Genomic DNA, 15,890 nt, shown 5'->3' on the forward strand with positions numbered 1-15,890 from the left:
TGGAGGCTCCTTCGCCCCAATTTATTTTTCAAATAAAATGAACAAGTTTCAAAGTTCAGGCGAGTTTTCTAACAATAATTTATTGTGAAACCAAGTAGATTCTTTTAGTTGTTAAAAAACATAAAATTTATCAAAAGAAAAGTTGTTTACTAGTCGGAATTTAAAACATTTTTTCCGAAGTCTCTATTGATTGGGTCTTTCGTAGAAGTCCCGGTTCCCTTCTCTATATCCGGCCCTAGTCGTGATCCCGGTTGGGTGTTATTGTACCGGTGCTCTATAATCTTTGAAATTTCTTTATAATCTATGTTGATTGGAATCGGCAGCAAAATTACAGACAGAAAATTTGACAATCGTTGTATTAATGAAAGTTAAACACATGTATTGTTTGTATACTTAGCTTACTGGCTTACCAGATACATACTATATTCAGTAGATTTATATCTGTTAAGCTAATAACATAGTAAATACAGTTATCCTTCCAATAACACGGTAGATTGGTTCCACGTTTTAGGAGTATTAAGAATATTAAAAAAAATGTAATTAACGAAATATATACGTACAAATCATTATGAATGTCGCATTACAGAAATATAACGTGTGCAATTCCCGCGTTATATGGGGTACATACCCTGTTATACGCGGGCCTGAAATCGCGTCATATAATGCGTTATAGAGTACCGTGTTATAAGGGGGTTTACTGTAATACTGTAAATGTTTACTTATTGTAAGGTTAGACAGCCGATTCCAACGAAATTTATTATTATATAGAATGTGCGCTGTAGTATGGTGCGGGAGACAGTTGCTTAATTTTTCTTTCAATTTGATTTTATTTGTAGACTAGAACATTCTGGCTGGGTTGAATTTAAGTTTCTACAGATATTAATGATTTAATATATTACGAATGTGGTACAGCTGAAATACTAAGTTATAATTTGTAAAACTCGGCAACTTTCAAGAGTGAAACGAAACGTTACTAAAACTGTCACCCGGACCATGCTAATTGCTACAGCGCACACAGTATAGTCTAGCGCTGAACAGATGAGTGAGATTCTGGAACTAGTTCTAAGTATGTAACGTGTTAAATTACGCGCCTACTTTGATAAAATTAATGTAAAGATAATTCTATTATATTCATAGATAAGGAACACAACGAACATCGACACCAATATTAATGTTTTTTAAATCTATATTTCGATTTTGATTAAATTTTACATAAGCAATTATGTATTTATTACAATTTGTTATAAATAAGGAGTTTTATTTTACCTTTAACATCTCGGGTCATGGTTCATGGCTATAGCCTATATTTCAAGCAATTCACGTGTTTCAAGGTTTATAGGTTACTAGCTGACCGGGCAAACGTCGTTTTGCCATGTATATTATTCATAATAAAAAAATAGGGGTGAAAGTTAGGGGTTGTATGTATTTTTAATGCTGTATCATAAAAAAATAAAAACAGAAAAAATATCTAAAAATAAAAAAATTAGGGGTTGACTATACGCTTAACATTTAGGGGGATGAAAAATAGATGTTGTCCGATTCTCTTCTTGTCTATATAGACCAGAAATAGAACTTCGACTAGTGAGACTATCTTTAATTACGGAGAACGAGGTTTAATTCAGTTTAAAATTCAGATTAATAGGATGGGAATACACTTTTTAGATGTTCAGAAGTGTCGTAGGAATATCGTCATAGTTCATCGTAAAGTTGTTTAATATGTAATAGAATCACAAAACATGTCTTCAGCGAGAAAGCTGCTCCGAGCGTAAATTTCCTGGAATAAGCTAATTACCATTATTTGTTATTAGCAAACATTTATTTGTGTTTCTACCCATAGGTTCTTAAGCTACTACCACTATTATCGAATCACTTATTAATTCGTATTGGGTTTTTATAACATGGACAAATTACATGACAAATCTCCTGAGAAGTCAAAAGGTAAGAAGGGCAGGGCAGGGCAGGCGATTGCCCGCGGGTCTTTTCGCCCAAAGGCGTAACTAAAAACGGCAACTTCTTTTGTCAATGGGAACTATCCACGGTATTTTTACTAGGTACAATATGTTGCTTGTTGTAAAAATGAATAAACATTATTGTGACCAAACGGCTTAAAAGATATAATACAATGTCTATCGCTTAAGATCGTTGAGATAAAATTGATAGCAAATCCATTTCTAACAAAGGTGTTTCCCTGTGACCACATTTTGTGTGAGTTTCATCCATGCTTGAACTTGGGAAATATTTAAGTATCTAGTAGTTCAGTCCTACCTACGAGTTTCATTATCGGATGTCAAGGCAGAATATAAAATACCCTCCGCATAACCTCGACGTCCGTCGTTCCACATCTACGCGTTTCGTAAGGCAATTTTTGCCGCGCACCACCACTTTGTGGAACCAGCTGCCCATTGAAGTATTTCAAATACTGTATTTCCGAACCACTTCGACTTAGGGTCGTTCAAGAAAAGAGCTTACAATGTCTTAAAATGCCGGCAACGCACTTGCGAGCCTTTTAGCAATGTGTTCATGGGCGGCGGTTCACTTCAGGTCATCCTGTTACATTTAAAAAAACATTAAACATTACAGCAGTGTCGACCTTTTCAGGTAGAAATAGTTGTTTTAATATTTATGAGTGTCTATGGTTCCTGAAATAAAACGGAATACATAGGCAAGAGCCAAATGAAAGACAGGAGGAAATTTATATTTTATTAATTAGAAATAATAATGGCGTCGCCGTTCTATCACTGGATGTTCCAAGCCGTCTCAGTTGGTCTCAGCTAATTTTCTTGCTAAACTCAAATGACAGTTGACAGTTGATTTATGTTTATTAGAAATTTTATCACGATAGTGAAAATAAAATTGTTTTATCGGAACGAGAAATACAATATTTTAGGCAAATATTAAAAAAAAACTGAAACATACATAAACATAAACAAAAAGTCAACTGTCATGAACGTTGTGTCAAATTAATAATTTAATCACTGACTTATCATTTTAACGCGTGTACAAAGAACAGGTAATATCAATTAAGTAGCTATTTCTCTTAACATTTATATAGAAAATATCTCTTAGGTAACTTTTGCTGACAACACTTATGTGATAAAGTACTAATATTAGCATAAGCTTTACAAAAATATTTCTATGTTATTTTTAAAGTCAATCTGTAAGCCTGTGTTTTTTTTAATAATACCATCATTTCGTAATATCTACGCTTAAAACGAATTAAACAAAACAACTTATTGAAAAGGCGTTAAAAATCTGGTAGTTACAACAAAAATTTCTCGTATAAAAGAGAATGGTAGATCTCTCTCTCTCTCTCCATATCCAAAAAGTAGTCAAATTTGACTGTTTAGTGTTTACTGATTTTCAAAGATATCGTAAATTGTAGATAATCATTCGATAATTACGCGGCTTTATTATTTTTTTCTTGTAAAAGCAAATATTAGCGTTTGTTATATATAATCAAAATTCAATGTCAAATATCATTTCTTAAACTTAGGTGGTCTGGATACATTTCTTGCCTATCAACAAAAACTTATACATATTTAAAAAAAAGAGCCCACATCATAAGGGTTATTGATAAGCTTTCTAAAGTAATTAAAAATGTCAAAAGTAGCCGCCTTTAGATTGCCAAATTATTCTTGACAGCCTGTGTTTATGTCAAATTATATTTATTAGCGCATTTCACTTCGATACTTTATTAGAATTTTCAGTTTTCAATGTTTTTTTTTTTTTTTTTATAAAACAGGGGGCAAACGGGCAGGAGGCTCACCTAATGTTAAGTGATACCGCCGCCCATGGACACTCTCAATGCCAGAGGGCTCGCGAGTGCGTTGCCGGCCTTTCAGGAATTGTTTAGACTAAAGGACAGATTAACGTGAAAATGTTTCTTAAAACTTACAAAACAATACATCATTTGACAGATGACAGACAGAAGACTTATGAGACTTATGAGGTGTCAATGTCATTCTTGTTTATCTCTAAATTTTACAGCTGTCATGTGAGCTCTCCCATTTGTCATTTTTAGTCTATGTATAATATATTAAAAAACACCAACAATTATTAATAATTGCTTAAAGCATTACAACGTTTTATAAATGTTTAAGAAAAAAAACATCTTAAATATGAGATTTATACTCTGCCGAGTGCCGAGTACTTGTTTAATCACATTTACGACTTAAGTAAAATAACGTATTTTTTTTGTTTTATGAAATTACTTAAATTTACTTTGGCTGTTGATGGAGCCGCTGCTCTTTCCTGTAAATAAGTTTGTATCATATTAGTCTAGTGTCGATGGTTATTGGCAGAATATAAAGGATTTTTGTATGAAAACCTTGATCAGCGCTGTGGTCGTAATTGGAACTACATATATGAAAACACGGAACATCGAATCGCAATTATTGTTTGTCCGCTATGGACTCCTAAACTACTGAACCGATATGAATCAAATTTGCACACCGTGTGCAGTTTGATCTAACTTAAAAGATAGGATAGCTTACACCTCAATTTATACCCAAAATATTATTTATTTGACGGTCACAATATGACGGCTAACAGATGGCGCTGTCTTAAAAGTAGCAACGTTTCACATAAGCTACAATTTAATGGCATAAGCACCAAAAAAGCATGGTGGTCCCCATTGACTGGTGTTCTCTTACCGTTTCCCTTGAATAGTTTACTACTATGTAATATAAAATAAATAAAAAATGTGTGCGTGTACTAGGTGTACACACGTAAGAAGTGAAACTTCTTTATGACCTCATTTTTCGAAAAATGATCTACTATATGCAACTTTACAGAAATTGGTTAAATCAAGTTAAATTAGATAAAGTTTAACAAAAGGCTTTTATTATCATAGACATTAATACAAATACAATTATTTCATTTTAACTTATTACTGTACTACTATGTAGTACTAAGATTATTACAGAATTTCATTAATTGTAATAGAATTATTAGTATTACTATCATTGTTATCGTTATTATATATTTTTGTTACTAATGGCTTCGAATCTCTTCGGATCAACCGTGGTAGGGACAAGAAAAAGATGGCGCGTAACCGAAAAATGTGACAAATGTGTGTAAATTTTTTTCCAACGCCGATAAAGAAGTTTGACTTCAAAAAGCAACATGGCGCGTAACCGCCATGAGACTTAGAGAGAGGGAAAAAGGAAGATAATATGTAAGGAATTTAACTGTCATTAAAATATTAAAAGTGTCGATAATTCATACAAATTACAAATTTAATTTTGTTGAATGTATTTCTTCGATAATAAAAACACGTGGCATTTTACGAGCCTCTCCCTTTTCATCAAAAACGCTGCAAATCTTCGTGACACTAATATTATTATTATTGCGTTTCATCTGTAAAAATATTACATATATAAAAATATTTTGAATACTCACCACGACCCATTGATCTCGATAGAGAAGGAAAGTTTTCATCCAAATCAGGTGCAATTTGCAGTGCGTATTCTGTTGATTGAAATTATTTTCATAAAAAACTTTCTAAATAAAAATGCTTCGCAACTCTAAGGCCGGCTCCACACGTTGGCAATATTGGCCCCAACGCTATTCGTCCAACGTGTGGATCTAGAAAATGGCATTGGTCCCAACGTTGGGGCGAGTGTTGGTAGTTGGCCGGCTCGTGTCGATTTCATTAAAGGAATCTGCGCCAACGCTCGCGATCTGTCCACACGTTGGCGCTTTGCTCAGTTTTGTTGCAACACGCAGCGAGTGCGTACGTCGAGCGAGAATGGCTTCCTCATCCACAAAATCGCCACCGGCATGGACAAATGAAAAAGAAATAGAATTTATTGAACTTTATCAAGCACATCCAATAATATGAGACGCAACTCGAAAGGATCATAAAAATAATTTCTCAGTAACAAATATAAATGTATCATTACATACTATAAACGCGCTCAGAGCAGTTTCGATTTCTGTATCGGACATCTTCACATTGGCCCTGACGGGACAGAACTAGTTTATTAGCCAACGTGTGTACGCCTCACCGAGTTTGCAGTCCAACGTTGGTACGAGCGTTGGGACCCATGTGGAGCCGGCGTTACAAATTCTACTATCGCATAATTTTATGATTTATTAGTAATTTTGTATAAAATAAACAAATAATAGAAATACTTACGTATATCAACAGGTCTACGTAACGGCGTCATGACGCGTTTGTTTTGTGCTGAAAACAAATTTTAATATAAAATAAAGCTAATTACCTATTACCATACGTATTAGACGAAATGGAGTCAGACTCGAATATAGGACTTTTTATATAGAAACGGGAAGTAGGCTCAACTGATAGGCCATCCCGCTCATTGACACTCACAATGACAGAGGGTTCGCGAGTGCACTGCCGGCCTTTTAAGAATTAGTTCGCTCTATTAGTATTATAAGTCGAAAATATAGAACACAATGTATATATTTTTTTAAGAACACTTACAGAGTACAGATGTATTGGCACTGCTTGATGCAGTTGCAGGTGCAGGTGTAGATGCTTGCGAACTACAGCTTATCGACAGGGCACCCATTTTCGCCTGTCAAATTTTAAATCGCATTTTATATATAATAAAAGTAACATCACTTTTTGGAACGAAGTTCCTTATCGCGCGTTGTGAAAGGGGGCTAGACGGAAAAAATTCTTACGAAAAGTTGTCACGACACTTTTTTTGTCTATTGTAATACACCGGTTCTCGTCCGATCACCGAAGTTAAGCAACGTCGGGCGAGGTCAGTACTTGGATGGGTGACCGCCTGAGAACACCTCGTGATGTTGGCTTTTTTTTTTTTTTTCGTCGTAAGATTGGTGTCGAGAAAATCTATCATACTGTTATGATACCAATTAACATATAAATTAATCGAAAGGAATTTCGTTCCATCCGGGTGTCCCTTGACACCTCTAAAGTTTTTTTAATTACAGTATAAACTCTTTATAACTAATTTCAAGGAACCGAGCATTTTTCGTCTTTATAGAATGTTTTCGTTATATGCAGGGAAGAGAAAAAACACCAAATTTAAACAATTACAATAATTTATATATATGTCAGGAAAACATATTTTCCTATAAAAACTCTTTTTATTTATTTTTTTCTTCTTTGCCGTCAGATCGACGATGTTTAATTTGTCACTTGACATAATAGATGTAAGATGTTTTAATTTTATTATTTTATTTTATAAAACATAGTCTTTAAATGTAGTTTCTTTTGTATTCACAGAGAAACTCAGTTGCGCCTTATTTATTCCCAGTACTCGTATAAGCGATTGATACCATTATATATATATAGATATATATAATATGGTGCGTTTAGTAACTGAGACCAAAATTTCCTACAGGCAATGTAATCTAAGAATAATGGCACACCTGTAATACAATTAACAATAACAAAGGCGAGAAGGCTGTTTATGAGGCTCAGGTGTCTTTCTTAGAAATTTCGGCACCTCAATAGGTTAGTTTTGTAAGTTGATTAAAAAAACAATTACACTCGTATGTTGTTAATATCTAATTATGAAAATATTTCTTCAAAATTATATATAAATATATATATATTTGACGACTCATTGGTCTAGTGGTTAGTACCCCTGACTGCGAATCCATGGGTCCCGGGTTCGATCCCCGGCTGAGACGAACATCGATGTGATGAGCATTTGGTGTTGTGCTTAGGTCTTGGGTGTTTAAATATGTATTTATATGTATATCTATCTATAATATGTATGTATATCCGTTGTCTAGTATCCATAACACAATCTTCACCAGCTTAGCATGGGACTAGGTCAATTGGTGTGAATTGTCTTTAAAAAAAAAAATAATAATAGAGGATGGCTGTTGCATTAAAAAGAGTGAATTAATGTATGGGTTTTGTGTTAAACCAAACAAATTTAACTCATTTTTACGAATGACGTTATAAAGACTGTATGAAAATAAATCGGTCTGGAACCTGTTTGTTTTCTCTCTTTTCATCGCAGCATTAACACAATTTGACAGAAAGAGACTGTAGTCAAAGTGCAATAAAACTATTTTTATAAATTACTATACGGTCTTTCGTATTCATTATGCTGAATAACTCTCACAGTCTCTTTATTTACTCCACATATATGAGATTTCTAGACAACTGTTCGATTTTTTTTCTATTATACAAACCTTAGAGATTTCGCACAGATTGATAATGTAAAAAATTGTCTTGTCTATGACGAGGTAAAGCAAATCCAAGCCGTCGTCTTTTGTTTATTCATTTAAATTCCAAAAAAATCGGCAAGTTTCAGTTTAAAAGTGTTTTTCGTAAGACCACTCTTTTAAAGTACTAAAAAGTTTTTATTTTTATTTCTCTATACACAATTTTTCGCTATGACTGAATGAGGGAAACCGCGAACCGTTGCTAGTTAAATATAAGAATAAGAATAACATTTCGATCTGAAGGGAAAATCAAAAGACTATTTGCTTATACATTATAATACATTATAATATTATAATTAGGGATACTTACAACCGTAGATATAGGATCAAATTGTCTCTTCTCTTTCATTTCCATTATTGCCTGAAATTAAATTATATGAAAAATTACTTTTTACACTACAATAACATAATATAGTATGATGATCTATTAATGTATGTTTGTACATAATGTGTTTTTATTATGTAAAAAATTATCCTAACCAAAGTCATATCGAGATGGTCTTTTTTTAATCAGCTATATTGCCGATATACTCATGATTAAATATTTCTTTATGTAAAAAAAGGAGGCAAACACTAAACAAAAACAAGACTGAGAGCTCGCAAGTGCGGTTCCGGCTTTTAAAATACTTATTAACATGTACATATTTGAAAAATAAGTTTTTTTTATTGATTTAAAAAATGAGTTTTTTTTTTAGTAAACTCAAACTCAAAATAACTTTATTCATATAGGTAACCAAGTACCTTTATGAACGTCAACAGAAAAGTTGTTAAATTGATTCTAAATTTTCATTTACTACCAGTTCGCAAGTCAAGAGCGTAGAGCGGGCAAGAAGATCTGGCAAGAAACTCTACGCCACTTCAAATCATTTAAATAAATTACAAATAATTTAAGCTTCATTCTTACAACAACTCTCATCTGAAAGATACGTAGTGTATATATAGATAGGTAACAAAAAATAAATCAGTGGCGCTACAACCTCTTTAGGTCAGGGCCTCAGATTTCTGAATCTGTTTCATGATAATTTTTAAATCTAATAGGCAAGTAGGTGATCAGCCTCCAGTAACACACGCTGTCAACTTTTAGGGTCTAAGACATAGCGGTTTCCTCACGATGTTTTCCTTCACCATTCGAGCAAATGTTAAATGCGCACATAGTAAGTCCATTGGTGCACAGCCGGGGATCGAACCTACGACCTCAGGGATGAGAGTCGCACGCTGAAGCCACAAAGCCAACACTGCTCATATAGATAGTAAAATATATTACATACTTATATTAAATTAATTAATTTCTTTATATGGACATTCCATATAAACAAATCCTTCCAAAAAAATAACTTACTTCCAAATCTACATCAGCCGGTAAATGCTTTCCCAGTTTGAGCTGAATGGCGAACCCATAGCAGCAATGGTCCATTATGGTGAACGCTTGACGTGTCACACGCGACTTCGAACATTCTGGGGTCATATCTATACTGTTGTGGTGCTAAAAACATACATTCCCTTATCGTCTATTAAAGATTGCAAAATACACTAAATACATTAAATTTCTTTATGTGCCTTGTACTGTTGAGAGAATTTGTTTATACAGAATATAAGATTTATTTATTCACACTTCGTTACATTTATACAAAATAAATAACATAATATATAAAAAATTTAAGGGATGCAACAGGCGGCCTTATCGCTTGCAAGCGATCTCTTCCAGGCAACCCTAGTAAGGAAAAAACTAAAAAAGATATATGATGGATATAGTGCAAGAACTGCATAACCAAATCTTATAAAAAAATATTAATATTAATCTAAAATAACAAAAAAAAATATTAATAAACTTTTACTCAATGTTTATAAGGAGCTGCAAACGTTACACCATGTTCCACATGACACATCTTAATTAATTAATAATAATAAAATAAAAACAAAGATTTGTCCTCTATCAGCAGGAGGCATGGTCAAATAGGAGCACGCACTTACATTCTTGTGGGAACAACACGCAAATACATCGAAACAACTAACATCACCCGCATACACGAATTCAAGTCCGACCAGTCACCACAAGCAGCACCCGTTCACGAGTATCGTGACCCGAGTATCACGAGGCCAGTCATCGGCCGCCATAGTTAAGGGAGAGAGTCTAAATACTTACATCGCATCCGATTTGCGGTGTGTACAAGAACAAATCCTTCTTCAACATACTCAATGCAATGGCCTCTGTTGGAATTTGTTTCTTGAATGTTTCATGGACATTTGCTAAGTGGTATAATAAAGTGTCCAATCGGTACACACGGAAGATCGATTCCACTTCCCCTGTTTAAACAATTATAAATATATCGCACAGCATATCATAACAGTATAGTAGATTATACAACTGTCATATAATACCTAATTATATGCAGTTGCATACAGTACTTTATTTAATCTCATAGCTACAGGTTTCCAAGTCATAAAGTCTTGGTAACATTTGTCGTACGCTTTTCTTGATTTTTCTGGCAAAAGACTATTCGTCAGTTTCGTAGCTGTTTCTAGAATGTCAATTTTCATCGGTATCGTCGGTGTTGCTTGACATTTTTGCTACTAAAGTTTTATCCAACAAAATATTACTCAAATTCGTATGTACGAAATAGCGCCAAAATGGAAATAGTCTGTTATTGGTCTATTGGCTCTGAACCAGCGCTCACTACAAATAATGTGTTATGTGTACTTAAATTGAATTGAAACCTCCTTGTTCAGGACACATTAATAAATAATAAAAAAAATATTTTAAAGCATTGTTTTGTTAGGAGAATAATGCTTAAATTTAATATTTAATTTTCTTAAGGGGGCGTCCATAAATTACGTGAGGTGTTTAAGGGGCGGAGGGGGTCGAGTCAAATCTCATTTAATCTTACGATGGAGAGAGGGGGGGTCTCGGCAAATATCACGCAATTTTTTTTCTGATTGAAAAAAATATATAGGAAAACGGTTGACCCTAAAGGCCATCTCTGCAAGTTCCCGCTAACTCCATACCTAAACTCTCAACATTTCACTTATTTTGTTTTAGTCGTAAATAAAAGCACGAAGCAATTTTTTTTTCTTTTTACAATAACAATCCAACGCGTTTACGTAAGAAACCCAAATTTTGAAAAATCTCACGTGAGATTGGGGGTTGGGGGAGGGGGTTGAATAAAATCTCACGACATCTCACCAGGGGGGGAGGGAGGTACAGATAATTTTAAAAAACACCTCACGTAATTTATGGACGCCCCCTAAGAAGTATGTAAATAAAAAATGCCAATAAAGGTCTGTAATTAATTTCATAATTAGAATATTACCGAATGAGATTATATAAAGTTAATTCTTCTGTTATTAATATATTTTAGGAGTTATGATATAGATTTGGCTCCAAATTGCAGTTTGGTTTAGAGAAAATAATAATATCAGCTTGGTAGGCTCCAACAGCTGTTGACTTTTAAAATTATTAATATATAATATTAATTAATTTTAATGTAATAGACGCAGACAATTGCAACAAACTTCTTTAGGTGCATGAAGGTAAAATTTTACGGATGAAACGCAATATTAATATTAGCATCTCGAAGATGTGCAGCGTTTTTGTCAAAGAAAAGGGAAAGAGCGATTGAGAGAGAGTGAGAAAGTGCGAACATAGCATGAAACAAATCATTAGCATGTATACAGTGTGAATATAGATATACAAATACTTGGAGTGATCATATACTGGTACATGATCATCTATTGGGGCTTTTACCTTAGTAATAATTAATTTACAAAGAAGTTTCACTTCTGACATGTGTACTGTTTTTTTCTTCTATTTAATAGTATATTAATTTCTTACCAGCCTGTCTACACATTTGAGACAAAAAATTTGAGACAATAGGCACTTTATCAGGCATCACAAATATTGGAGGCAAAACATCAACACTCGGGTTGCTCTTCTTAAGGTATTCAATGATATTGGCAAGAATTTGCATGTAATTACTCGGTTTCTTTGTCTCATCTGGTATTTCTAATCCAAATTCTTTAGAGCCAAGTTTAACATCATATGCATAGCCCATTGGAATTCCACCTGCAAATATACAAAATTTTAAGTAAAAATTGATTACATAAGAATAATTTTTTATTACATGTTTTCTCAATATACTTAAGTGTGAATCATCAACTATTGTTTTTTCTTAAAAAGTTACATATAAAATAAAATTAGACTATGAGCGGTCTTAAAGCTAAGAAAAAGCTGAATAAAATAATAAAAATACTATACTAAAATCTAAATAATATATCTAATTAATACTTAATATATATTTTTTGGTAATATGAATTTCCACTAAAGTCTAATATTAGTTGCTGCTATAAGATTCATCTATTAACTCAACAAAAATCCCATGAATCTAGTTTTTAATCTGCCTAAAAAAAGAAGAAAAAATGTATCTACTTCTAAACAATTATTCTTATTTTTAACTTTTAATTTAATTTACATTTTTATTAATTTTACTATACACCTTTACACAAGACTTCATTATGTACACTGGTAACTTTTATTATTATTTTTTTTCTACTAAGTAATAAATACATTCCTTTTCTTTCTTTTTTTGCGACTAAGGCACAAACTAGGTCTCTGGCAGAATGACCAGCGCTAATGCTAATGCTGAGCCAGGGCATATTGCAGCCACAGCACACTTGAAACAAACTTTTGATATCTCTCATTTTAGTTTTTTCTTTTATTATTGTTATTTTATGTCTAAATGGTGAATGTTGATTTTAAGTAATTAGGGGTGCTTTATTATAACAGACTAGCAAACTCGGCGAACTCCATTTCGCCACCAGATGGCTTCGTTTTATGTAACATTTCGTTTGATGATCCCGCTTTTCTGTTGAAATTTTTCCTGAATTTTCTTTGCTACCTACCTACCTACCTAACCTCACGGAGCCCGAGACCTTTCCAACGAATGCAAAACCGTGGAAATCGGTTCGTGCGTTCTGGAGTTATAGCATCAGGAAGGAAAACCCAACTTATTTTTATAAAGTAGATTATCTTTTATAGTAGCTGATGTGGAATTTCTTTAATAAATAACCTTTGATTGAAATGGTGTATTAGGACTATAGTACTTTACCAAAGATTTTAATATTCTTTTATTAACCTTTGGACTTACCAGGATTAATGATCTCGTGGTATACTTCATCTAAGCCATCCTGTAGAGTGAACCTTAACATTGTGCTTTCTCCAATTAAATAGTCATCCTTTATTTTGCAATAATAATTCACATCCATGAGATAAATATCTATGTTGGGTGTACCTACAAAATATGTACAATAAAGTAAAACATACTACCTACATATATATATAAATGTATAACTAGTTTGTTCATATTTAACAATAAAGGCCTAAATAACCATTTACTACCAATAAAATATTAAACAGCAGTAACATTAAAAGCATAACTGACAAAGCTTTGGTTTGGTTCTTTATACAAAGAAAAAATCAAACCAGTGTAGTAAAACTTATTTAATAAAATAATTATTCTTTATTTTATTTTAAATACAAACCTAATACTATTGTCAAATGTTACAAGCTATAAACTTACTTACTACTTCTGCTGACACTCAGGACCTAAATTTAAAGAGATTTAACAATTACTTACCACCAGAAATCTTGTTAATTGCCACGAGATTGCTTATATCTTGTTTTTCATATTCTTCAGCTTGTTTTTGCTCTTGTTCGTGTCTGATAATCTCACTAATTGGGATGCCATAAGATGTGTATTTTTTTTGAGGCACATTGTTTTTGTTCTTCTCTGCCTTTGCTTTTGCTTCATATTTCGCTCGGACAGATGGCTGTGCAGACTAAAATTGTGATGTCATTATTAAATCATCATGGTTATCAAAACACATATACCATGTACCAATACTCATTTACATGAAAACAATTACCTAATGCACCGTTTAGTTAGATTAACAAGATCTTAACAATGGGCTTGTTTTAGAGTGACAACAAAACTTCCCATATTGTTATTAATATTATTATTAAAAAATTGAAAGTAATTAAAAAATGTGCTGATAAAAATACATGTATTTTTTATTGAGCTTAGACCCAAATTACATACGAACATTTTGTTATCGAAATGACATTGGCACGTATACTATACATAAGTAGGCTACTTTTATTCTTTCATTCCTGGCATTTGAGGGTCGGATCATGCGATTTATGAATACTTAGTACTCACCGTCCATACTGGTGATGCCGCTTCCACCGCCTCAGCCAAGTTCTTTAAATGAATTCCCTTTTTCGCTTGTTCTGCTTTATAATCTAAAGCGAAGTAGTAAAAGGCAGTTTTTGCTGGCTTTTTCGGCATTTTACCATGAAGTTAAGTAATAATAAAATGAAAGTTTACTAAAGTCTAGAATTTAATCAAATAGCCCTGACGGTAGGTAAATTCAAACTCCAAGCGACCGACGACAGTTAAATTCTTATCTTATTAGGTATGATTTATGAACCCAGAACCATAGAGAAATAATATATACTGGGAAATGGGAATTAACTATGAACTATATAAGAGTAAGACACTAAAGGATATTTTTTATTTACTGTGTAACTATTTACTATTACTATTTAGTATTTACTGTGTAACTATTTAGATTTTAGCATATTTAACATTTGATTGTATTTAAGGAAAGTGATAGTATACAAATACAATATACATTTATTTTTTAATCACAGTAAAACATAAAACATTTGACATTTGAGTTGTCGTTGGCCATATTAAAAGTAACTGTCAACTTCATTGAACTGAACTTTACTTAAAAAAAAGAACATGGATGTAGATATGTAAGGTCAAATCCACAGTACACCTTTTTATTTTTTGAGGTTCATTTTCATGTGGAAATGTCAATGCCCAATCATTTCTGTTCGCATTTTATAATTTGTCATGAAAAATTATGTAATTTTGATATTAATCAAAATTAATATTAAAATTACATAGTTATAAACATCGTAAATTATTAAGTTTTTTAATAAAATTAATACGCAATTTGATATAGTGGACGTACTGAGTTGAACTGCAGTTCACAGAACACTACTAAAACGTCAAAAATTAACCACGAATATCTCCATAACTATATCGGCAACAGAGATTTTTTTTTCGTGAAAAAAATGTATGAAGTTTCTGAAAATCCTTTTTTGGCCGTGCATTGAATACGATACATGTAATTTTTTTCTCATTTTAGTTCGATTTCGTAAAATTCCGGTACGAGTAACAGGTGTTTTAAATAAAGCTTTTATTCTCAAATATTTCTTTCAAATTATTGGCTAAGTCCCTTTTTCTTTTTTCCAATCGGTGCAGCGTAATCATCTCTATTATATATTCAAAATTTATCGAAAGTTAAACAAGATATATTTTATATATATCCTTAAAAAAATTCTTCTCATAAGGTTTTGTTAATTAAGAATAAGCTTTATTTATTGTCGAGACTGAGAGAAAGTTTTAGAGTCGTAACTTAGCACTAGTTTAAACTAATCAATTATAGCAAGGGCAACGCTCGAGCAATGATAAAATATAAATACATTAGGATTTGACACTGGAAAGTACAGTATAGTCAGTTTTGTTTCTGAAACTTATCATTAGCGCTTCACTCCCGTGTGTCAAAAAATCCGATTAAATGTTAATGATAGTCATATTCTTTAAATTGCAATAGGTTTTCATTTAAAGCAACTAACGTCGATGTCCTCG

The 15,890-nt window shown here is 32.6% G+C and overlaps 1 protein-coding gene and 1 pseudogene across 1 annotated transcript; one reads left to right on the forward strand and one right to left on the reverse strand.

Moving 5' to 3' along the window:
* Nucleotides 1–4,117: 4,117 nt before the first annotated feature.
* LOC125051650 (protein maelstrom homolog) lies at nucleotides 4,118–14,734 on the reverse strand. Its single transcript, XM_047652140.1, has 11 exons — nucleotides 14,388–14,734; nucleotides 13,806–14,007; nucleotides 13,317–13,460; nucleotides 12,005–12,235; nucleotides 10,319–10,479; nucleotides 9,515–9,658; nucleotides 8,486–8,536; nucleotides 6,449–6,542; nucleotides 6,140–6,187; nucleotides 5,401–5,469; nucleotides 4,118–4,251 (listed from the first exon to the last, which is right to left on the reverse strand). Exons 1-11 carry the CDS (start codon nucleotides 14,514–14,516, stop codon nucleotides 4,208–4,210), a joined length of 1,317 nt encoding a protein of 438 aa, XP_047508096.1. The 5' UTR covers nucleotides 14,517–14,734; the 3' UTR covers nucleotides 4,118–4,207.
* On the forward strand, nucleotides 6,665–6,783 carry LOC125052088 (annotated as a pseudogene).
* Nucleotides 14,735–15,890: the final 1,156 nt, after the last annotated feature.

This window comes from Pieris napi, chromosome 8, assembly GCF_905475465.1.
Source record: "Pieris napi chromosome 8, ilPieNapi1.2, whole genome shotgun sequence".
Lineage (NCBI taxonomy): Eukaryota > Metazoa > Arthropoda > Insecta > Lepidoptera > Pieridae > Pieris > Pieris napi.